General features: G+C 37.1%; 3 protein-coding genes across 6 annotated transcripts in view; all 3 read right to left on the bottom strand.

Annotated features, from left to right (window-relative positions):
- Positions 10,069 to 16,016, bottom strand: LOC109233035 (RNA-binding protein 42-like). Of its 4 annotated transcripts, none has more exons than XM_019398772.1 (7): positions 15,587 to 16,016; positions 14,435 to 14,612; positions 13,153 to 13,250; positions 12,437 to 12,517; positions 11,118 to 11,214; positions 10,514 to 10,599; positions 10,069 to 10,420 (listed from the first exon to the last, which is right to left on the bottom strand). In XM_019398772.1, the coding sequence occupies exons 1-7, from the start codon at positions 15,776 to 15,778 to the stop codon at positions 10,367 to 10,369; spliced, it is 786 nt and encodes a 261-aa protein (XP_019254317.1). In that variant the 5' UTR covers positions 15,779 to 16,016; the 3' UTR covers positions 10,069 to 10,366. The 4 variants fall into 4 exon arrangements, with proteins under 4 accessions (XP_019254317.1, XP_019254320.1, XP_019254319.1 ...); XM_019398774.1 differs by lacking the exon at positions 10,069 to 10,420 and adding an exon at positions 10,738 to 10,863; XM_019398775.1 differs by lacking the exon at positions 12,437 to 12,517.
- Positions 22,361 to 22,825, bottom strand: LOC109233591. The gene has a single exon (XM_019399475.1). It carries the CDS (start codon positions 22,823 to 22,825, stop codon positions 22,361 to 22,363), a length of 465 nt encoding a protein of 154 aa, XP_019255020.1.
- Positions 22,840 to 25,693, bottom strand: part of LOC109233590 (myoneurin-like) — a 3,255-nt gene continuing 401 nt past the window's right edge. Inside the window, exon 2 of the mRNA XM_019399474.1 lies at positions 22,840 to 23,420. Within this exon, the coding sequence (XP_019255019.1) occupies positions 22,840 to 23,420 (581 nt within the window). The remainder of the gene's footprint in view (positions 23,421 to 25,693) is intronic.

Raw genomic sequence — 25,693 nt, 5'->3', positions numbered from 1 at the left:
GGGTCAGCCGGCCGAGGAGGCGACTTGGGAGACCGAGCAGGATATGCGCAGCCAGTACCCTCATCTTTTCACTTCTTCAGGTATGTTCTCTATGCTCGTTCGAGGACGAACGAATGTTTAAGGTAGGAGGATGTAACGACCCGGCCGGTCATTTTTGGAATTTACGCCCCGATCCCCCATTAACTGCTTCCCCTAAGTTCATTTCTGCTATTTTGGTTTGCTGGGACGTTCGGTGTTGGGATTCGGAGTGTTTTGGGACACTTAGTCCCTAAATGAGAGCTTAACAATTGAAAAATGGTCCGTAATCGGAACAGTGTGAAGAAGACCTCAAAATGGAAATTCGATGGTTCCGTTAGCTCCGTTAGGTGATTTCGGGGTTGGGAGCGTGTTCGGAATGTATTTTGGAGGCTCGTAGCATTTAGGCTTGAAATGCCGAAGTTTGAATTTTTGAAGTTTCCGGTCCGATAGTGAGTTTTTTATCCGAGGGTCGGATTGGAATTCCGGAAGTTGCAGTAGCTCCGTCATGTCATTTGGGATGTGTGTGCAAAATTTCAGGTCATTCGGGCGAGGTTTGGTTTGGTTTTTGATCGAAAGTGTGTTTTGTTGGAATTTGAAGTTCTTAGGCTTGAATCTTTGATTTAGTCGGACTTCCGGTGTTGTTTTAGATGTTTTAAGGATTGGTACAAGATTGAATAAGGTATTAGGTGGTATTGGTGCTTTTGGTTGAGGTCCCGGGGGCCTCGAGATGATTTCGGGTGGTTAACGGGGAGATTTTTGAAGTGTTGCAACAGCTGGTTCTTTTCATCTTCTGGTATTTTCGCTTCTGCGGCTTGGGAACCGCATAAGCGGCTGGATCATCGCAGAAGCGGTTTGGGGCAGAGTTTCCAGGAGTCGCAGATGCGGAGGAAATTCCGCAGGAGCGGCCTCGCATCTGCGAGAAAATAGCCGCAAATACGGCCGTTTGGCTTTTAGTTGGAACCGCAGAAGCGGTGGATAATCCGCATAAGCGGAACCGCATAAGCGGTAGACCGGACCGCAGAAGCGGATGTGGTCGCTTAGTAAGAGTCGCAGAAGCGGCTCACTTTCCGCATAAGCGGGACCGCAGAAGCGGTCCCTTGTCCGCAGAAGCGGAAATCCCTGGGCAGAAATAGAAATTTCGAGGGTTTGAGTTCATAAGTTACAAAAATCAATTGAGAGCTCGGTTTAAGGCGATTCTGAGTGGGAGTTGAAGTGAAGATCACTGGGTAACGTTTCTTTGGTCCCTTCTTGTTATATTTCATCATTATATAGTTAAATCCACCATTAGAATTCGAATTCAAGGTCAAAATTTGGGGAAAAATTGGAAGAACTTCATAGACCTAATTATTGAGTTTTGAGTGGGCAATTGACCTCCGATTTGGGAGATTTTTATATGGTTAGACTCGTGAGAGTACGAGGGTTCTGAAAATGTGAAAATTATTTGATTCCGAGACGTTTGTCTGAGGGGCGCTTTGGTCATTTTACCTATTTTCGCGTCCTAGCTTTAAATTTAATAGTGGAATCAGTTGTTTGCAATATTACTTATGATATGTAATTGAATTGAATAGATTTGGGCCATTTGGAGTCGGATACTCGTAAAAGTGTGATTTCGAGTTGATTTTGGTGCCGATTCGAGGTAAGTGGCTTGTCTAACCTTGTGTGGGGGACCATTCCCCTTAGGATTTGTTAAGTGCCTTGTACGCGAGGTGACGGGCGTGTACTTGAGCCAATTGTTGGAAAACCCGGTTTTTCTTAAGATATTGAGATTGAGTTCCTTCCATATTTGCTTTATTCTACTTGAAATTATAACTTGTGCTAGATTAGGAAAGCATGTTTAGTTGATTTAACTTGCCTAATTGCTTAAGCTGCCTTAACTGTACTACGTGAAGCATGCTAGGTCAGTACTATCTGTTGCTTGTCTTTTTGTACCTCGTTTCCGTGTACCTTCTGGTTGTGATTGCGCATTTACATTGGGACTACGGATGTGGGATTCCGGTAGCTCCCCCCCTTGTTTGTTTACTTTGGGACTACGGGTTCGATTCCCGGTAGATCTCCCTGCACTTTTACTTTGGGACTGCGGGTTAGATTCCCGATAGATCCCCCTGCACATATGATGGACTACGGGACGGTATCCCGGGAGATCCACTGGACAGTTGAGAAAAGGACTACAGGACGGTATCCTGGGAGATCCTCATTGTTACCATTGGTGCTAAGCTGTACTTATTCTGTGGTTGTTCCGTTCTTGTGTATTTGCTATTGCCTTGCTTAATCTATCTTATATCACTGCTGTATTTATTATTTCTGTCAGATTATCATACTGTTAATTATTGTTGTTACTATATTTTGTCTCAGTATGGCCCTGACCTTCCTCGTCACTACCCAACCGAGGTTAGGCTTGGCACTTACTGAGTACCGCTGTGGTGTACTCATGCCCTTCCTGCGCATGTTTTTCATGTGCAGATCATCCAGGTACCTCTACTCAGGCGCACTATCAGTGAGGCAGGAGGACTACGGAGACTTCGAGGTAGATCTGCTGCGTCCGCAGACCGACGAGTCTCCCTCTTATTCTATCTTTAGTACTTAGTTTTCCTTCTTTCGGTTGTTAGAAATTTTGGAGTTTGGAACCTTTACTATACACTTCTGTAGCCTTTGTTGCCCGTGAGTTTCCGGGTTTTGGGAATTGTGTTAGACTTGTGATATTGAGTTGTACTTGCCAAGCGGCATTCAGTACAGTTTCCTTTAGATATTTGAATTGATTTTCTCTATTTTCCGCAACTAATATATTTCCGCAAATGTTAGGCTTACCTGATCATGGGGACCAGGTGCCGTCATGACATGTTCACGGTTGGTAAACTAGGGTCGTGACAGTTTTATGGAAGAATTTCGAAATTGAACTAAGAAGTGTAATTACGAATTTTTAGTGGAATAATTCGTAATTTATTATGGTAGAAATTAATTTCAAATTTCAAAATTAATTCCATAATAGGAAGCCTTGTTAATTAAATTCTATGGTCCCTACTATGCCTGAATAATAGGAAATAAAGGAAACCTTTCCTTGGTGGAAGAAGAAAACCTAACAGGTTTTGTAAAAGTGTTTTGACCTAAAAAACGCAGCTATATATATATGGTATATAGCTGGTCGTTTTTTACACAGAAAAAAAACACACGTTTTTCTTCCTTGAATTTCGCCCACCCGAAGTTCTCTGTTTTTCGATTTTTATTTGGGTAACACAGTAGAAGACTGTGGAAGGTTGCTGAAGTCTTGCAATTCTGAAACTGGAGAAGGATATCGATTTGCTTTGTTTACGCTTCAAGAGGTAACTCGTATAATCTCCGTATGTGCTAATTGTTCAGATTACACGTGATTATGATGCTATGTTTGCTTCCGCTGTGAAATATGATCCAACAACTGGTATCAGAGCCTACTCACGTCTAATTAAATAATTATGATAAACCATAAGGATTAATATCATGTTCTATATGCAAGTTTTGAATTACATACAAAGTTTGTTTTTTCTGAAAACCTGCACTGTTTTGGCGTGATTATCTGTTATGGGTTGTATTGATTATTCCGAAAACTTGAAATATTCTTTTAATATTGGTGATGTTAAGTTAGAATAATCTGAAAATTGAATTTAATCATGAAAAACGTAAAAACAATTTTGGCCGAATTAGGGCAGAAAATCGGAGGTCAACTAGTTGACGGACTCCGATTGACCTAAAACTTGGCAGGTCCATGTGAAATGGCCCAGTGATCAATACACATCAGCTTTGCTCATGACGTAAGCCGTTTTTTGGGCTTTCGGGGTCGTTTAAATGGTGTGTTTGCTTTTTTTTCAAAAATTCTGAAATTTTTTTTAGTTGTTTTTAATTCCAGTAATCGTGGGGATCAATTCCATGGTCTCCGGGGTTAAAAATTAGTGATATAATATTTTTACACGTTGACGTAGGTCTTCTTCCATATCGGATAAAAACATTATGAATAATCACTAGATTATACTAGTCATTGATTACTTGTATTTACTCTGCATCTGAGTATGCATGTTGGTTCAATGGGACTGATATATGTTGAATGTTGATATTCACTTGGCTTAAATTAACAGTTTACTCTCCATCTGAGTATGACCTGTTTAAGTTTATGGGGTGGATAATCTGTCATTATATAAGTATATTGCAAGAATAGCTTCTTTCCCATCTAAATTTGTTGTTCAAGGTGCATAGATTGTATATATATAGTGTATTTTGAATTTTAATATTCAATAATACAAACTGATTTGATCTATTTAAATATTTAATGTCTCCCAGATTGACAATGACTGCTTTCAATCCCCTTACTGCCATTTTTACTCAAAACAAACTTGAGGGTCCCAATTATGTTGATTGGAAACGAAATTTGGATATTGTTCTACTTGCTGAAGACTACAAATTTGTGCTCGATGAGGTGTGTCCAGAAAAACCTGGAGATGATGCCATAGAAGACGAACAAAAAGCTTACCAGAAATGGATTAAGGCTGACGAGATGGCGCGGTGTTACATTTTGGCATCCATGTCAAATGTTCTACGACATCAGCATCAATCGATGGAGTCTGCTTATGACATTCTGAAAAATCTCAAAGAAATGTTTGGAGATCAGAATCGTGCAGCTAAGAAGACTGCCATGAAAGCCCTTCTGAATACCAAAATGGTTGAAGATTCATCGGTCAGGGACCATGTTCTGAAGATGATGAGTCTTCTGAATGAACTGGAGGTCCTTGGAGCTAACATTGATAAGGACACGCAGGTTGAAATGATCCTGCAGACTTTGCCTGATAGTTTTCAGCAGTTTCGCTTGAATTATAACATGAACAAAATGGATTTGTCCCTTGCGAAATTGCTGAATGAGCTGCAGTCGGCAGAGACTATTATCAAGTCACAAGCTCCTCCTGTGGCGTTGAATTTTGAGGCAGGTTCTTCTTCTAAGCCGAGAGGCGGGCAGAAAAAAGAAAAAGGCTCAAAAACCCTCTGTTGGTGGCGCGACTGCTGGTGTGAAAAAGGCTAAGGGCAAGTGTTATCATTGCAAGCAGCCTGGGCATCATAAGAAGCAGTGTCCAACTTATCTGGCCAAGCTGAAAAATAAACCAGGTGATTTACATCTACTTGTCGTTGAAACATTTTTAGCGGTTGTTTCTACCATGTCATGGTGTGCAGATTCGGGAGCCATTAATCATATCTGCACTTATTTGCAGGGGTTTCAGGTAACGCGGCGGCTAAGTAGAGGAGAAATCAATGTTTATCAAGCAGACGGTTCAGCAGCCCCAGCTTTAGCATTAGGAAATATTAGTATTTCGTTTGGTAGTGGTAGAGTTTTAGCTTTAAAAGACACATTATATGTACCTTCCGTTAGAAGGAATTTAATTTCGGTTTCTAGCACTATGAGAGATGGTTATGATTTTAATTGTCATGACATTGATAAATGTGTTATTACTCATAATAAACGTTATCTCTCTTCGGCTACATTGATTGATGGTCTTTTTGTAGTTGACTCTATACCTAAACCGTTACACTCTAAAGAACTGAATTATATTGATTTACCAAATAAGAAAAAACGTTCTCTTGAATTGAGTGAAACATATTTATGGCACTTGCGTTTGGGTCATATAAATCTAAACAGAATTTCAAGGTTGGTCAAGGATGGACCTTTAAGTTCATTGAAAGTGGAGGCACTACCAACATGTGAATCCTGTTTAGAAGGAAAAATGACAAAACGAAATTTCCCCTCAAAAGGAAATCGAGCAAGTGATAAATTAGAATTAATTCATTCTGATTTGTGTGGTCCAATGAACGTCCAGGCAAGAGGTGGTTTTGAGTATTTTGTGACTTTCACTGATGATTACTCAAAATATGGATATGTCTATTTGTTGCGTCGTAAGTCTGAATGCTTTGAAAAATTCAAGGAATTTAAGGCTGAGACTGAAAAACGACTTAATAAACATATCAAAACATTACGATCTGATCGTGGTGGGGAATACCTCTCTGCGAAATTCATTGGTTATCTATCAGAATGTGGGATAACATCTCAATTGTCTGCACCTGGAACACCACAACAAAATGGTGTAGCTGAAAGGAGAAATAGGACTCTTATGAAAATGGTTAGATCAATGATGAGTTATTCCAGTTTGCCAGCGTCTTTTTGGAGACATGCCTTAGAAACAACAAATTACATTCTGAATTTAGTTCCTTCAAAGTCAGTACCTTTGACCCCTGCAGAATTGTGGACTGGGCGCAAGCCTAGTTTGCGGCATATTCGAGTTTGGGGTTGTCCGGCACATGTGCTAAAAGGGAAAACGGATAAATTGGAGGCAAGAACAGATGTATGCATGTTTGTAGGCTATCCAAAAGGAACGAAAGGTGCTTTATTTTATTGTCCTCAAGAAAAGAAGGTAATTGTTAGCACAAATGCCAAGTTTCTTGAAGAGGGCTATTTGGTAAATCATGTTCCTAAAAGTAAAATCGTTTTACAGGAACTAAGCAAAGGAATGGAAACTCAGTCATCTGATAAACAAAACGACCATATACAAAACTCCGAAGTCAGATTTGACATACCATTGCATTTTAGTAGTGGGAGAAATGTCAATAGACTTAATGTCTCGCAAAAACAAGTGCCCGAAGTCATACTACCACAAAGTAGTGGGAGTTATGTAGAGCAAACTGCACAACAGGAAGAAGTCATTGATATCCTTTTGGATAGCATGGAGACTCAGGTTCCTGATGAGATTGTGGTTCAACCACAGAATCAAAATGGTATAGTTGCAAGTGATGTAGTGCGTAGTCGTAATGGAGAGTAATAAGACAGCCACTTCGTTATACGCTCTTGGGAGAATCATATGATAGGATCCCTGAGGAGCATACTTCCGAACCTGTCAATTACGACCAAGCACTACATGATAAAGATGCCGATAAGTGGGTTGCCGCTATGAAATCAGAGATGGGGTCAATGTACTCTAATCAAGTCTGGGATCTTGTAGAACCACCTTATGGGGTTAAACCCATTGGATGCAAGTGGATCTATAAGAAAAAGAGAGGTGTAGACGGAAAAGTGCAAACTTTTAAAGCAAGGCTTGTAGCGAAAGGGTTCACTCAGAAAAAAGGGATCGATTATGAGGAAACCTTCTCGCCGGTAGCCATGCTTAAGTCTATAAGGATTCTCTTATCCATTGCTGCTCATTATGATTATAAGATTTGGCAAATAGATGTCAAAGCCTTTCTTAATAGAAGTCCTGATGAGTGCATCTATATGATGCAACCAGACGGTTTCGTGGAAAGTGGCAAGGAACACATGTTGTGTAAACTTAAAAAGTCCATTTATGGACTGAAACAGGCATCTAGGGCATGGAACACTTGTCTCGACAAGGCGATTAAAACATTTGGTTTTGATCAGTATCTCAACGAGTCTTGTGTATACAAAAAGTGGGATGGGGACAAAGTGACATTTTTGATCTTATATGTAGATGACATACTGCTCATAGGAAACAATGTGGGCATGTTGAATTCAGTTAAGCAGTGGTTATCTACAAATTTTGATATGAAAGATTTGGGAGAAGCGGCTCATATCCTTGGGATCAAACTCTTGCGAGATCGCAAGAAAAGGATATTAGGCTTGTCCCAAAGTCTTTATATTGATTCAATACTCTCCAGGTTTAGCATGCATGATTCCAAGAAAGGATTTCTTCCTTTCAGACATGGAATTTCTCTATCTAAAAGATTAGTCTCCTAAGACTGATGAAGAGATAGAAAAGATGAAGGCGGTCCCTTATGCATCAGCTGTGGGGAGCCTCATGTATGCTATGTTATGCACTAGGCCTGATATCTACTTTGTCGTTGGCGTTGTTAGCAGATTTCAGTCTAATCCTGGGAAAGAGCATTGGACGGCGGTTAAACATATAATCAAGTACCTGAAAAGGACTAGGGATTACATGTTGATCTACCATTCGGATGACCTTGTACCTATTTGGTATACTGATTCGGATTTCCAATCAGACAGAGATTCTAGAAAGTCTACCTCAGGTAATGTGTTTACTCTTGGAGGTGGAGCCATAAGTTGGAGGAGTATCAAATATGTTGATCTACCATTCTGATGACCTTGTACCTATTGGGTATACTGATTCGGATTTCCAATCAGACAGAGATTCTAGAAAGTCTACCTCAGGTAATGTGTTTACTCTTGGAGGTGGAGCCATAAGTTGGAGGAGTATCAAGCAAACTTGTGTTGCTGATTCCACCATGGAAGCAGAATATGTGGCAGCTTTTGAGGCAGCCAAAGAGGCAGTTTGGCTCGGTAACTTCCTGAGAGAGTTGGGCATGGTTCCCTCGATTCAAGCGCCAATTACACTTTATTGTGATAATAGTGGTGTGGTTGCAAATTCAAAGGAGCCACGAAATCATAAAAGGGCAAAACACATTGAGCGTAAATATCATTTAATTCGTGATATAGTGCAGAGAGGGGATGTAGTGGTCACCAAGATTGCGTCAGAGAACAACTTGGCGGATCCGTTTACTAAGAGCTTACCACAGAAGACTTTTGATAAGCATGTAGAAGGAATGGGTGTCAAAATTGTAAAAGCATGGTTATTAGTCTAAGTGGGAGATTGTTAGAATATACTATAAACCATACGCGTCATGTCGCGGTCCTACCGCGGTTACGCCGGGACCGCGGCCAAAGTGGCCTTCAGAATCTGTAGCAGTGTTCTGCCGCGGTCCTACCGCAGTTACGCCAGGACCGCGGCCAGAGTGGCCTTCAGAATCTGCAGCAGTGTTCTGAAGGCCAATTATTTATTTACTTGTTTAAATTCCATAAAGTTTCCTTTTAAATAGATCATGTATTGGTTTGTGTGTCCATTGCTTACATAGTAGATGATTTAGTGTATAGAGTTTAGCTTATACACAGAAGATTAAATCATCTGTTCTTGTAAGACATTAAAGTTAATGTTCATAATCTAATGATGGAATTGGACAAATCATCGGAGTGGTTGTAGTACAAGATTAAATGTAAGTTAACTTGATTATGGGAATAGGTCTAATTCCAACTTCTTGTGCTAATACATTTTGTATGTATTGAACGGATCAAGTAGAGATAAGTATTTTATATTGACTTTATAAAATAATTTCTCTAGTCCATTTAATGTACTTATACTCTTAATCTTGATTTAATTATTATTAGATGTTTATGTCACTTGTTGTTTTGATTTATTAAAAGGCGAGATTCTTTCGTGAGTCAATAAGCCTGGTAAATTGGATAACAATGATATACATTGACGAAGTAATAATTAGTTAATGGAATCCATGTCTCGATTTTGAGATTGATGATAATCCTTTATAAAAGCTTACAAGTTTTCGTGTGTAAACCCGGCCGGTGAATTTTATATCCAACACGTAAAATAAGTTAAGTGTAAGTCTAAAAGAAGTAATCAATAAATTAAATAGTCAATAATTTAATTCGATCGGTTAGTATCTGAATTTTAACAAGGGAGTTAAATAAGATTTTATGGAAGAATTTCAAAATTGAACTAAGGAGTGCAATTACGAATTTTTAGTGGAATAATTCGTAATTCATTATGATAGAAATTAATTTCAAATTTCGAAATTAATTCCATAATAGGAAGCCTTGTTAATTAAATTCTGTAGTCTCTACTGTGCCTAAATAATAGGAAATAAAGGAAACCTTTCCTTGATGGAAGAAGAAAACCTAACAGGTTCTGAAAAAGTGTTTTGACCTAAAAAGCGCAGCTATATATATATGGTATATAGCTCGTCGCTTTTGACACAGAAAAAAAACACACGTTTTTCTTCCTTGAATTTCACCCACCCGAAGTTCTCTGTTTTTCGATTTTTATTTAGGTAACACAGTAGAAGACTGTGAAAGGTTGCTTAGGTCTTGCAATTCTGGAACTGGAGAAGGATATCGATTTGCTTTGTTCGTTCACGCTTCAAGAGTTAACTCGTATAATCTCCGTATGTGCTAATTATTTAAATTACACGTGATTATGATGCTATGTTTGCTTCCGCTGTGAAATATGATCCAACGGGAGCAAGTTTTCATCGTTTGTTCAATTAGACTGATTTATGAATACAATCAAATATCTCACACAGTTAGGCTTCCATTTGACAATCTATTATTGCCGAGGAAGTCCGAGCTCTAACGGCCATAAAAGGCAGGAGAAAATAACTATCATCAACTGAAGCATAAAGCACTACATAAGTTGAATAGGAGCATCTCTATCAATGACTTTGCCACTTTTTCCTCCTTTCCCAAATGGCCATAGATATAGATCAACAATATCTTACACTGATCCACAATCATATGATTTGACGCTCACTTGTGCAATACACTCTTCTTTGGTAACTTTGGTTTCTTCGGAGACACATTCTGCCAAAACATTCAACAAGAAATATATAGTGAAATGTCCACTTTAGAATGTGAAATCATATGCGGGCCTGATCATTTAGAAAGCACGATTACCTTTTGTTTTTCCAAAGCTTCATAATCAATCCTGTCTTGCCACTTACTCTTCCGAAGTTGAACTGGTCGGTTTCCAACATATTTCCCTGAAATTATTGTACCTTGTCAACTCCGGAATTCAAGTAAAAATATGATATCGCAGTGACTAGTCTTCATTTTGCAAAGCCTAAGAGGAGCCACACTGCTCCTTTCGCTGAAGTATCCGTATCTCATTTTTCCTTTACCTAACTCGATTTCAAAAGCACCATCCTTCTAGTTGTTGTGCTGCTGGATCATCCAGCTAGTCTTCTGGCGCTGGGGGGAAGAGGGTCGAGATAACACACTCTCCCAAGCAAGGCAAATCCTTAGACCTTATGACATCAAACAAGGGAAAGAAAGAAACCCATATAAAGCATCAACGAACGGCATAACAAGGAAAATGTCAGATCCAAATGAAAGTTTTCTTCCTATACCATTCCGGTCTGGTGATTTACAAAAGGAAAAAGCTAACCATCCAACAGTCAAAGACCCTTACACTAAGGTGTGCCACTTAAGAGAATGAATATGCTCGTAGCAGAAGCAAAATAAGAAACTATGCCTGCATATACATGAAACGACCACTTACCATTCGTTTCTTTAAGTGCTGTGACAAGGTCCGAAGGGTTGGAGAAACTTACAAACCCATAGCCCTTGGTCTTACCAGTCCGCTTGTCTCTCACAACCTGTCATCATTACAATGTAGAAACCCGTAAGTTTTACAGGAACTTTAAGTTACAGTAATCAAAAGTAGATAATAAAGCACTACACAACAAAAGCAGAAAAGAAAAGGGATCTCTCTAGATGTGGCAGAATAACCAATTCAAGGTTGCATTATAGGATTGTGTAGCTGAGTATTTTAGAAGAGTGACTGGACTTGAGGGATCGGCAGCCGCCATGTATTGCTATCGCTTCAAAGCATAATAAAGCAAAGTCAGAAGAGAAGGGTAATTGGAGCCAGATGAATTGTGACATGAATATAAGAAGAAGAGAGAAGGTCATGACATCCAAGCATAATACAGCAAAGTTGGAAAGGAAGGCTATTTTGGAGCCCGGTGGACATTGACATGAATATGTAAGATGAAGAAGAGAGTCTGGGAATATCATGTTGAATACTAGGAATAAGAACCCCCCTCCCTTCGAACAAAGTACCAAAGAAGCAACAGCAACTTCATCGAGTAACAAACACCATAGAGGTCAAATTACAATTGTGAATATATCTATATTTGCATGCAATTCACCTAACAAAACTCTAGAAGTTGACTTTTAAGACAACTAGGACCAAAGTAAAGCTAGGCTAGCACTAAAAAAGAATTTATCTAAGCCCTATAAAAAGAAAAGTTTGAAGAAGCACAAAATACCCTTGATTCAATGAATTTGACAAGATATCTTTAAACCTAGAAGCAACTTATAAAACTATTAATAATACATAAGCTAGGCCCAAACTAGTAAGCATACGTCAGCGTCAAATACATAATAATAAAAACAAGATCATCGCTTCTTTCCCATTTGCATCCTACATAAATACCTTTTCTCTTCTTATTCAAGGCAAGCATGGGGACGGAGAAACTACAACTTCAGCACAATGATGCGCGAAACATAACCTTCACTACAGTGGCATGCTTAAGGCAGTAACAAATTAAGTTTAACATGATATGTTGAAGGGAAGAAGTAAGACATCACCACCTACACTCCACTGACTATTCATCTGATGTTTAGCGTCTTGAAAAGAAATATGGGTATAAACTCTTTGCTTTTGAGCAAATCCAATGAATAGATAGTCACGGGGCCCGCAGTAGTTATAACAGAATCAGTCCAATGGACAGTTCCAAATCTGGAGCTGACATTTAAATTGGAAATCAAGGTGGGGTCTCATATCCTTCAAGATATTCTAAGAATTGAACATACCATAGATCCACAATTGTTTATACCCAAGTGCTTGGGACATAGATCACCACCAATACAATCTCCTTGTGGATGCTCACCAACCTAGATAACTCGCCATTTTAGACATTCAAAAGCTGACAGTACACTTAATTTAGTGCAAATATACATGTGTCATGGACATGACAGCAACTGTGAATACACCAGTTTACACGAAAAACAGAAAAAGAGACAGTCACAAAATTTCTTTTTTGAAAGAGAAAGTCACTTTATACGTACACGACAAGCAATATAGGTTTGGTTCCTTTCTTCATCACATATTTCAGTAACACTACCCGCTTCTTTTTTATCTTTCAACCTTTAAAAGCTATTGGACTTTGCACCAGAGGCACTGATACATAAAGAGAACGCTCTTAAGAATAATCTGTATGCAGAATAAATGTTGATCTCTAAATAGTTAATTGAGCCTCCTCCACCCAAGAGTCCAACAAACGCTTTTTTCCCGTATAGCAGCACATATTGAAGAATGCCTAGGCTTTCCCAAAATCTTCTCATTTTTTCTTTTAATATAACTGCTTTCCCCAACTTCATAAATGTTTAGGATAAGGAAATATAAGATATAAAAGAAAGTATAGCTCTAGAGACAACGACCCCAGCTCCTTCATGACAGAACACAAGTTCATCTATGACAATTAAAATTAAAAGTACAGAGAAAACATGAGTGCTTCAAGACAACTTACCCTGGCCATGTTAAATGAAGGAAATCTTGAAAATGCTTTTGATAAAACATCATCATTCACCTCATTCCCAAGGTTACCACAGAATATACGGTAATCATCTGCAAGATCCCAATAGCCAACTTAATCATTCAACTGTAATAGAATTACCACTCATCTTACAGAAAAAACCAAGAGTCAAGTATAGCAAAAGATGAAGAAATAAGAAAATCATATCAAAGTTGGACATAACCACTTGCAGGACAGTAGCTCATGTTAAATAGGAGCAGTATAGCATAATACTCAAAACACACAAGATATATTAACCAACAATCTAGGACTCCTCAAATCCTTTTTCCAACCCCCACCAGCACAGGGGGGGGGGGGGGGGGGGGGGGACCAAAAATATTCAGAAAGACTAGAAACAGAGTACCAAAAACTTATCAAGCACAAACTAATTCAACACATTTATCTGACCATTTATATTCATTATGGCAAATTGTTTTGCTTTAAACCAGCTCTAACTACCCCCGCCTTTCCCAAATGCAAAAAGAGGAAACATAACATGAAGGTGATAGCCATGATAGGTGTTACATAGACTGATACATTAGCTTACAAAGAAGACCTTCACTTCCTTCAACCAAAAATTTTCGAGCAAACAAAAAGACTATCATAAATTCCTCGCCGAGCAAAATGAAAGCTTTACCTTTTTTCTGTTGGGTTTTTTTTTTTTTTTTTGGGGGGGGGGGTAACATGGTCGCATTATTCGAGGACCTCATACACCCCAGTCCTTCCCACTTTCCAGTTTCCAAACACTTGCAGTATGTGGCAAAAAACTTTTCAATCCTCAATTCTGTTAAATCGCATAAATTTTGATCTTTCGAAAAGCATCTCCCATTAATCCAAATATTGTGCCACTAATCTCCAAATATATCCAGTTCTCAAGGAAATTTGAACCGAAGTACAAGATGAAATAATTTTTATTTGCTAAATGATTGCACAGGTGACTACTTCACACTTCCTTAACTTCCAACTCCCACAATTGCATGGCGGCTAAATAATTCGACATTCATCACTGCTTCCCTAAATTCTAGACCCTACGATTGCATGGTTATCAAGAACATCACAACCGTGACATTTTCTATAAACACTGCCAGGACCCTTCAAACAAGGTTGTACCCAATTCAATTCATGGAGGAGAACAAACTGGATCAACCACAGAGCATCAAAAGAATAAACTAAATAGAATCAACTATTCGACGCAAAACCAAATCAGAAGAAAAAATTAAATGGGGCATGAGCTTACTCTCTGGCCAGTCTGCAAGGGTAGGATCTTCCCAAGTCTGCCCTGCTGCCTTTCGAGGCACAGCTTTCTTTTTGGCCTCAGCTTTTTGCTCAATCTCACTCTTCGCGAGTGCAGCTTTCACATTCTCAATTGCTTCGGGCGTGATAGTTTGTGCAACTCTTTGAAATAATTGCTGCGCCTATACATCCACAACAATTAGGCACATTAGTAACATTATCAAATAAATCTTCTTTTTTAATAAATTCCAAGCTTAAACAACATCGATAAAGATGCAGAGAGGCTCTACTTCAAATACTTTTAAGAAGTTTCTTTTCCATTTGCTTGTTAATGGGAAGCAAGAACTAAGAAACATGCAATTCTTTTAAGAATTTGAAAGTTATACACAGCTACTCTGTAAATAATTTTTATACTCTCAATCTAATTTAACCTACTATTAGTGGCGGAGCCAAAATATTTGCTAAGAGAATTCAAATATAAAAAGTAAACACACGAAGAAGCCAAAGTGACTCACGTATAGTTTATAACGACTACTACGCCTCAGTCCCAAATAAGTTGGGATCGGCTATATCACTCCTCACTTTTCATTTAAGCTCCGGTCATGTCACCACCACAACAACAACAACGAACCCAGTGTATTCCCATAAATGGGCTCCGGTCATGTCATGGTCAACATATTGTATATATACATTAAAAAAAATTGATACATCCATACGGTGTAATTTTGCGGTGAAGGGATGTCAATTGACTCCCCCTGGACAAGGGTAGCTTCACCCCCGCCTCACTTACCATTTATTTTAGGTTAACAACCAATACTGAAAAAAGTCACATACAGTTACACTATCGGTCTATAGAACTATAACTCTGCGTAAACATATCATAACATGCACATTTAGGCATGCATGGATCTGTGTGTGCGTGCACATAAGTCATTTATCTTTGTATATTCATGTGTACACATATGATCACATTTAAGGTTCTTACATACGAGCCGAGCCACTAATAAATAAAATATGTTTTTTCCCTCCCTATCAAAATCCGAGTCAGTTCATCAAAAGCAAATTCCACAGCCGAAATGTACAAATTGAAAATGAAGTAATTATTAATGAGAAAAAAAACTCTAAAACAAAAGCTCCAACTCGTCGGAATTCTTACTTGTTGATATTGAGGTAAAGTGTAAACGCCGGGAACAGACGCCGGAGCAGAATAGACAGGAGGAGCAGGGCCAATGTAGGGCTGAGATGGTTGTTGTTGGAGATGAAACGGCGTCGGAAAGTATGTGCCGTTTAAGTAATTGTATTGCGAAGAATAAGCGGCTGCGGCCGGCGTTGATGTCACCGTCGACATAGCAATGACCGGTGGACGTAGTTAACACAGAGAGGAGTTCCGATCGGTGAATTAAGGTCTGTTTGGGCAATTTTTCAAATGATTATTCTGGTTAAACAATCAGCAATTATAAATAAATAGATGATTCGCGGATAGTCAGGAGAGTTCTAGAAATATACTTCTGTCCACGAGAAATCTAGAAATCGAAAAGAGAAGAGAGAACTGTACAAAGTAGAAACACGTGGTAGGTATTCGAGGGGAAAAAAGAAAGAAAAAAATAATATGAATATGGGTGTACATAGTCTAAATTTTTTTTTGGTTTTCATTCGGTGTTCGGCACCCACATTAGGGTCCGACTAGATTCGGATTCGTATCCCACATTGGGAATTAACGCGCTCCCTAACAAAGGCGATTCCATATCCAGGTTCTCGACCTGAGAGCTCTAGTTAAGGATGAACCTGGATAAAAAATTATTATGTTTTATCAATTTGTTAATCCTGTTCGAGTAATATTAACTTTTATTTTATAATTCAAATATGATATTTAACGTATTATTTATTTAAAAAAATTACTGAGATATTATACACGCGCTTTAGTTGATTTAAAAATCCAACACTATTGATTTTATATGGTAATTGAAAAATTCGAAATTTACTAACCTTATGTTTGGGTGAGGAAGAGGGTAAAGCACGAAGGATGAATGAGTCGAATAGGCTGAATGAGTCCCTCAATGAACCTCCTCACTCTCTCTCTCTCTCTCTCTCTCTCTCTCAGTGGGATGTATAAGAAGAGCATGACGGGCCAAGTCAATAAATCTGATCTCGTACTGAGTAACAGTCATAGAACCCTGCTGGAGACGCTTAAACAGCCTCCGATAGATCTCTCTCTGAGTGATAGGAACAAACTTCTCCAGAAATAGCTGAGAAAACTGGTCCCAAGTCAAAGCTGGTGATCCAACCGGTCTAGCCAAACAACAATCCCTCCACCAAGTCTTGGCGGATTCAGATAAGCGAAAAGTAGCAAAGTCGACCCCATTGGTCTCCACTATCCCCATGTTCTTGAGAACCTCATGACAGCTGCCTAAATAATCCTGGGGATCCTCAGAAGATGTACCGCTAAAAGTGGTAGTGAAGAGCTTGGTGAAACCTATCCAACCTTCGCAAAGCCTCCGAAGACGTAGTTGATCTATCACTGGTCTGTGATGCTGTTCGGCTGAAGAAGCGGTACGTGACCTCGCCATTCGCGGAAGAACAGAGTAGAAATTCAATTAGCATTGAGAAACCAAACCGCACGACATGAAAGAATAGATGTGAAGTTTTTCCTAACTCTGTAGCCTCTGGGGGATAAATACAGACGTCTCCGTACCGATCCCTCAGACTCTACTAAGCTTGTCTGTGAACTGTGAGACCTATGTAACCTAGAGCTCTGATACCAACTTGTCACGATCCGAATTTTCCACCCTCGGGAGTCGTGATGGCGCCTACTAGTGAAAGCTAGGCAAGCCAACCAACTGAATTATTTGCCTTGTTTCCATTTTTAAAAATCGTTAGCAGTTATAAGCCAACAATTTATAATCAACAAAATTTAACAAGCGGAAGTAAATTTCAAGTTTAATAACACTGCTAATACAATTCCATAACAAATCAACCCAAGATTGGTGTCACACTTCACAGACTGTCTAAGAGTACTACAAATAAGGGTCTGAAAGAAACATCAAAATACTGTCTCTGGGATTACATAAAAGAAACAGGAAAGTAGATAGAGGGAGACGCCAAGGCCTGCGGACGCCTGCAGGACTACCTCGGGTCGCCTGATGATCAAGGAACGGAAATCTCACTGCGGTCTGAAATCTACAGCACTGGGATCTGCACAAAAGAGTGCAGAGTGTAGTATCAGCACAACCGACCCCATGTGCTGGTAAGTGCCTAGCCTAACCTCGGCGAAGTAGTGACGAGGCTAGGAACAGACTACCAAAAATAAACATGTGCAGATATATAATGTACAGCGAAAAATAAAAGCAGAAATGTATAGTCAAGGATGGGAGGGGGAAACATGCTGCGGGGAAATATCAAATGACAACAGGAGGATAGCATGTAAATATAGGGAAACACCACAACTCAACTGTCAACAAGAATCAGAAATCAAACAATTGCACGGCATCACCCTTCGTGCTTTTACTCTCATCCTCACCATAAAAATCAATATAAGTTGCCCGGCATCACCCTTCGTGCTTTTACTCTCAACCTCACCATAAGAATCAATATAATCAGCACGGAATGCTACATCAAGCGGCACGACATCATCCTTCGTGCTTTACACTCTTCCTCACCCAAACATAAGGCTAGTAAATTTCGAATTTTTCAATTACCATATAAAATCAATAGTGTTGGATTTTTAAATCTACTAAAGCGCGTGTATAATATCTCAGTAATTTTTTTAAATAAATAATACATTAAATATCATATTTGAATTATAAAATAAAAGTTAATATTACTCGAAGATTAATAAATTGATAAAACATAATAATTTTTTTCAAGAGTAAAATTGTAGAATATCATTATTATTATTATTAACTTTCACCAATAACTTTTTTTTTCTTCTCAATAATAGAGAGGAAGCCATCGTAAGCAATGTAACAGTAGAATGTTTTAGAGAGAATTTGTGTGATATTTTTCTGTTATGCAAATAAGGAAGAAGACCTTCCTTTTATACAGAGTGCTTCTTAGCTGGACACCTAATAGTCACGTGTCCTATCAATGTATTCTAACTCCACTTTAACTAACTAACCAAATTGTAATATATTTTCTTTTTGGTAATTAACCTTTATATTAATCACCAGTAATATTTACAAAGCTCCATAGTTAGCTATCACAGCATAACTATCATATGTACATTACAATCTCATGCTCTTCCTATCTAGCTTTTAAAATCTATATCCCTGCACTAATTCAGCTATACTAGGAGGAGCTCGTGCGCAACAAACATACACTGTATCCTTAGCTATCTTCTCCCAGCTCTTATTTTTGTTTTCAAAAATTCTCTGATTTCTCTCTATCCATGTATTATGTACCATTTCTGTGTATAGCATTTTGAATAGTTATGCTTCTCTTGATCTCCCTTTAGCTCTTCTAATCACTTCTTGCACATGTTGCTCCCAGTTAGTTCCTGTTAGGCTTAGTTTCTGTGGCCAGTGCATCACTCTCTTTAGTACCTCCCTTGTGTAGCTACACTCTACATAAATGTGATCTCTTGTTTCTTCTTGTCCCTGGCATAAGCTGCATTTGTCTTCTCCCTGAATCCCCCATTTCTTTAACCTTTCCACTGTAAGTAGTCTGTTCTGCAGTTGTAACCACAAAGTGAACTTTGCTTTTGGCCTTGCAGCATTGCCAAACATCAGACATTTCCACATGACTCTAGGTTGATCTTCCAACAGCTTCAGGTATATCTGCTTTATGATCCCCTTTCCCTTACTTATCTGCACATTGTTTTTTTCTATGATATGCCTTGCTTCAAGTATTTTCCTCACCATCCAACTTGCCTGTGTTGGTACTTTAACTTGTTCCATCTGCTGCCCTTTTATATAGTATGCATGTATCCACTTTATCCACATTCTATCTTCCTTCTGTGCCACATTCCAGTAAAGCTTGCCTATGGCAGCTTTATTCCACAGCTTCATATTTATGATATTCCATCCACCACTGCTTTTTGGGCTGCATACCCTATCCCAACTGATCAATGATTTTTTTGAAATAGTATTGTTTCCAGTCCAAAGATAGCTTCTGCAGAAGCTTTCCACTGCTTTCATTACTTTTGCTGGTAAGATGAACACTTGAGCCCAGTATGATTGAACTCCAAATAAGACACTGTTTATCAATTGACTCCTTCCTGCATATGACAATTTTCTTGCTGTCCATGAAGTAATTTTTGCCACAATTTTGTCAATGATTGGTTTCCATTGTATCATTGTCAGCTTCCTAGTTGAGAGTGGCACTCCTAAGTACTTAAATGGCAGTTCACCTCTTGTAAATCCTGATTCCTGCAGTATCTGTTCTTGTTCTTGTTGTCCCATTCCTACCAAGTAAATTGAACTTTTCCCTTATTTGCTTGTAACCCAGAAGCTGTTGAAAATTGATTGAAGCATTTCATTACTGCTTTAACTGATTCTGCTTCTCCCTTAGAAAAAATTAAGAGATCATCTGCAAAACATAAATGAGTTAGTGATAATTTGGCACATCTGGGATGATGTTTGTACTACCTGGTTTGTGTCATTTCCTTCAATGATCTGCTTAGGTACTCCATTGCTATTGCAAATAAAAATGGGGATATTGGATCCCCTTGTCTCAATCCCTTCTTGGCATCAAATGGTTCTGTTGGCTCCCCATTTACTATGATTGTATAGTTTATTGTCTTCACACATTCCATCACCCAAGCTGTGTATCTTTCAGGGAACCCCATTAGTCTCATAATCTGCTCCAAATAGCTCCATTCAACTGAGTCATAGGCTTTTTGTAAGTCAATTTTAATCATGCACCTTGGAGATATGTGCTTTCTTGTGTAACCTTTAACTAATTCATGTGCCATAATGATGTTATCTCCTATTCTTCTTCCTGGTACAAATCCAGCTTGTGCTTCACATATGATTGCTCCTAGTATCTTCTGCATTCTAGCTACCAATATCTTGGAGATCACCTTGTACAACACTGTGCAACATGCTATTGGCCTATATTCTTTAATTGTTGCTGGATTATCTGTCTTTGGTATCAAAGTTATAGCTGTACAATTAATAGCTCTATACATTCTCCCTGTGTTGAAGAACTCCTGCACTGCCTTAGTCACCTCATCCCCTATAACATGCCATGCCTTCTTAAAAAATACAGCATTGTATCCATCTATCCCTGGTGCCTTATCATCACCTATGCCTTTTAGCCCTTCATACACTTCCTGGTTGGTTACTTCTGAATTCAACATCCTTCTCTGCTCTTTGTTCAGTACAGGCCCCTTCTTCATTACTGTTCTATCAACTGCTGTGAGTTTTTCAGCTGCTGTGCCCATAAGGCCTTTATAGAATCTCACTATTTCTTCTTGAATCCTATCTTGTTTGTTTATTATATTGCCATCAACTCCCATCAGTTCTTTTATTTGTTTCCTGTGCCTTCTTTCTTTCACTACTGCTGAGAAGTATTTGGTATTAGCATCCCCTAGTTTTATCCACTTATCTCTGGATTTCTGCTTCATGATGCTTTCTTCTATCATTGACCACTTTTCTAATCTCTGCAGTGCATCCCTTTCTTTAGCTTGCAATTCATCATCAAACTGCTTCTGCATTTGGCTTTGTACTTTCTGAATTTCTTCCCTTGCTTCTGCCATTTTTTGTTCAGCATTTCTAAATCCTCTGTTATTCAGTGTCTTCAATTTAGTTCTCAGTCTCTTCAGTTTCCTCCATATATCTCTCATTGTCCAAGGATCTTGTCTTTGTTGCCACACTTCTTCAACTAGCCTTGTAAAGTCTTTGTGCTCTGCCCAAACATCAAAGAATCTAAATGGGCTTCTGATGTTAGTTTGATCCACTCCTAGTCTCAGATACATTGGTGCATGATCAGAAATCCCTGGCAGCTCATATTCTACTGTTACATTGCCCCATTGCATCATCCATTCAAAGTTCCCAAAAGTTCTATCAATCATGCTTTGTATTCAGTCTTCCCTTCTTTGTTTGTTACTCCATGTATAATAATCCCCCTTCCATAGCAGTTCATTCAGGTTAGTTGCCCGCATACAATCCACAAAATCTTGTACCTCAGTCTGTTGGATTGGGTTACCTTGATCTCTATCTGCACCATACATAACTGCATTAAAGTCTCTTATCACTATCCAAGGTTTGTTGATACCTTGAGCTAGTGTTTTTAGTTCTTCCCATAATCCTTTTCTTAGTTCAGTTGTATTAAATCCATAAATTATGGACATCATACAATCCACCTTTCCAGTATTCTCTATGACTTCAAAGTGTATCATTTGGGCATTTTCCTTTATCTTAGTAACCTGGTAACTATTATTATCCCACACTATCCATATCCTTCCATTATTGGCTGATGCATAATTGTCCTACTGCTCCACCCTGTAGCTATATTATTTATTATAGTTCCTGCTTTGCCTTCTTTTACTCTTGTTTCCACTATACCAGCTATCCCAATATTTTCTGTATTGAGGAGTTTCTTCAGTTCTTTCTGCTTATATCTTTTATTTACTCCCCTTATATTCCATACTAACCAGTTCATAAGGATCTTCTTCCATTACCTCCTATATATGGAGGTACTGTGTGTGCTCTTTTCCCCTCTCTACTCAGTATTTGAAAGCCATTCTTCAATGGTACTGATCCCAGCATTGGAAAATGAAGCTCATTGAACTCTGGTATTTCCACCTCTTTCCTTGCATTCCCTGGCATTTGTTCTTCCCTTCTTATTGATTTCTGCTTCTCAGCTTCCTTTGACCCTTGTCCTACTTCCATCATTCTGCTGCTATCTTGTTGTTGTATCACTTCTTGCACTACAGCATTTTCTTGTTCAACCTCTCTCATCTTCCCTTTCTCCTTTGTAACCCATTGTTGGACTACTCTCTTTGGTTTTCTCTGTTCATTCTTTTATTCATTTGAATCTGCCTCCCTCTTTCCTGTTTACAGTCATGCCCAATGGTTTGACATTTTTCACAGAATTTTGGTTTCCAGTCATAGATAATGGATTGTAGAAATGTTTTCCCATTTGGATCCTCCACCCTTATCTCTTCTTTTAGAGGCTTTGTCACATCTACCTCAATTAACATTCTAGCATAGGAAACTCTCATTTGTTTGGCAGTACATTCATCAGCATACATAGGAGTACCTATAGAGCTTGCAATCCTACGTAATGAGTTCTTTCCCCAACAGTTCAATGGAAGTTTTGGAAATCTAACCCATAGAGGAATCTCTGTAGGAAATTCCTTCTCAAAATCAAAGTCTGTTGTCCATTGTTTAAGAATCACTGGTCTGTTACTGATAGTATATGGCCCTGCTAATAGGATTTCCTTCATATCTTCCATCGTTTTAAATTTAATTATATAATAACCATCATCATGCAAGTATAATTCTGGATCTCTATATATCTCTTTATTACATTATACCCAGGTAAATCACCCAGCACATACGTAATCAAAGCCCTTTTCCATTTTTCTGTTTCTCTATCTACTTCCTCTTTCTCTAACTGAACTCTAATTTCACCATCTATCACTTGTGGAGGTATGTAAGTTAGTTTCATACCGTTTTTAGCTGCTCTATTCCTCGCAAATAAGCTTGTCCATGCTGGTCTGCTCTCCTCCTCGTCTTCTTCCTTGCTTTCCTCTATCACTGTTACTGTTCCATTGATTTCCTTTTGCGATCTGCTCTCGTTATTTTTAATTTCCTCTTTTTCTACCTCTCGTTCCTTCATAGTCAGCTCAGATCTCAATAGAGATCCTTCTGCTTCTTCGATTTGGTTTCTAGCTCCCGATCCTTTGTTTGCATGTGTCAATTGTGCCTCAGATTCGTTATCCTCCTTTGATTCTTCATCATTTTTTTCTTCCAGCTCAAAGTTGTTGATTTGAATTTTCCGTGGTCGGCCTCGTCCTCGTCCTTGGCCACCACCTCTGCCTCTCACTCCTGCCATTTTCACACTGGCGCAGGTTTGTCTAACTTACGCCGAGAGCATGAGAGAGAAAACTAGCTCGTTATGAGAACTCAATACCTTAAATTTTAAATAAGTCTTATTCTTTTAAATTTTACACAATTTTTTTTCTTTACTTATAATTATTATATTATTATATTATTTATTATTTAACATTATTATACTTTCATATGATTTTATCGGCTTACTAATTGACTTAATATTTTGCTTATTATCCTTTTAATAATTATTGATAACTATTATTTTTTTATTCTTGAAATTTNATTTGGATTATTTAAATTATGTATAAATAACTTTAAATTATAAACCTTCCAAATAAAATTTATAGATAATCATTAGATATTAATTAAGAAGCAAGACATGAAATCATTTCGCAAATCTCATAGTGGATAACCTGTTTTCTTTTTTACATTTATATAATCTAATTAGGTTAATTTTAGTACTTGAATTTCGTTTCGTTATCAATATTAAAAATTACTAACTATGTCATGTGGTGATTTTTCTCGTTTGAACATATTAAATTATATTATTTTAATAAAATTCTCAGTATTAGTTAATTTTTATCTCAAGCTTAAATAAGTCTTATTCTTTTAAATTTTACACAATTTTTTTTCTTTACTTATATATTATTATATTATTTATTATTTAACATTATTATACTTTCATATGATTTTATCGGCTTACTAATTGACTTAATATTTTGCTTATTATCCTTTTAATAATTATTGATAAATATTATTTTTTTATTCTTGAAATTTAATATATTTTACGCTTTTATCCTCTTACTTGAAACTATTTTACTATTTAAATCTATAAATAATATTTTTGAATATTATTCAATTATTTACTTATTTTATTTTTAATTAATTTAAAGTATAAATATTCTCATATTATATTTATTTTTTTCTTTATACAGTTTCTTCCCTACTAAGAAATTTTTAATTAATATTTTACCTGTAATCAAAATAATATCATATTTGACTTTAAGTTGTAACTTTAATTAGTATAAAATATTAATATATAAGTTCTTTGATTATTATATTCTAAATCTATTAAGTTTTCTTATATTTATTTTTTATATTACATGCAATAAAAAAAAACTCTCTTTTAGTTTCAAGATACAAAATTTGACTTTTAATTTTAGTTAATCAAATTACTTATATTAGATGTTTATTCTATATTTTTAAATTTTATTTCTATATCTAGTAAGACTTTAATTTTTGGTGCCACTTTATTTAGTATTATTATCCATTACTATCCTTTAATATAATATAAATAAATCTAGAAATTTTTTAATTTAAAAATAAATATCTATTTTATTTTAAAAATATTTCTTGAATTCTTAAGTTATTTAAATTTATCAATACTATTTTTAATGGCTGAATTTTAGGCTTCATATTTGGAGCAAACTAAAGATTCTCTTCCCACTTGCGTTGTAATGGCTGAACTTTAGGCTTCATATTTGGACCAAACTAAAGATTCTCTTCCCACTTCCTTTAATAAAATATAGATGTAGATACAAAATGTTTATTTAATTATTTTTTTTTAAAAAGAATACCTACTATAACTGAATTATACACAAAATTTAATTAAAGATACCTATAATAATGTATATTGTTCACAAATAAGGTTAGATACAAAACTTATACTAAATAAAGAATTATTATTTCAACTCAAAATTAGTGTGTTAGATTTTCAACGAAATTTTAATGGATTCTTGCTCAAAAAAGGATACCTACCATAGCTGAATTATACACAAATTTAATTAAAGATACCTATAGAAAATTTTGGACTACTACTTCCATTAAATATGTTCCCATTTATAATTTAAATTTTTAATGTTGTCTTAAAATTGCCAAGTGGCTTCATTTTAGCTTGCCACTTGGCTTAACCACATGCTTCACTACTCTCCTTTTAATATAACTAGAGTTAAAACCCGCGCGATGCGCGGATAATTTGAAAAAATTATCTATTTTTGGCGTTATTTACTTATCTTCTATTTTTTTAATTAGTTCATAGTATAAATATCCTAACATTAACTTTATCCCCCTCTTTTTGTATGTAATTTCTACTGCAATATTTGATTAGTTTTCTCATTTTATATTTTATTTAAAATTTGAATAATATAATATTTATTTTAATTATAATTTTGAATCATCAAAAGTATAATAAGCCTTTAACTTTTATACAATATATACGTATATATATATATATATATATATATATATATATATATATATATATATAT

The sequence above is a fragment of the Nicotiana attenuata genome, chromosome 10 (genome assembly GCF_001879085.1).
Source record: "Nicotiana attenuata strain UT chromosome 10, NIATTr2, whole genome shotgun sequence".
Taxonomy (NCBI): domain Eukaryota; kingdom Viridiplantae; phylum Streptophyta; class Magnoliopsida; order Solanales; family Solanaceae; genus Nicotiana; species Nicotiana attenuata.
This window is presented reverse-complemented; position numbering and strand designations above follow the sequence as displayed.

Excerpts from the sequence above, each read along its gene's own strand:
- LOC109233035 (XM_019398772.1), bottom strand. The coding sequence starts at position 15,778 with ATGTCGACGGTGACATCAACGCCGGCCGCAGCCGCTTATTCTTCGCAA. Across the intron at positions 11,215-12,436 it reads TAAACAATTGTGGATCTATG|GTTGTGAGAGACAAGCGGAC; the intron begins GTATGTTCAATT and ends TAATGATGACAG. Across the intron at positions 10,600-11,117 it reads AGCACTTAAAGAAACGAATG|GGAAATATGTTGGAAACCGA; the intron begins GTAAGTGGTCGT and ends CAATAATTTCAG.
- LOC109233591 (XM_019399475.1), bottom strand. The coding sequence starts at position 22,825 with ATGGAAGATATGAAGGAAATCCTATTAGCAGGGCCATATACTATCAGT.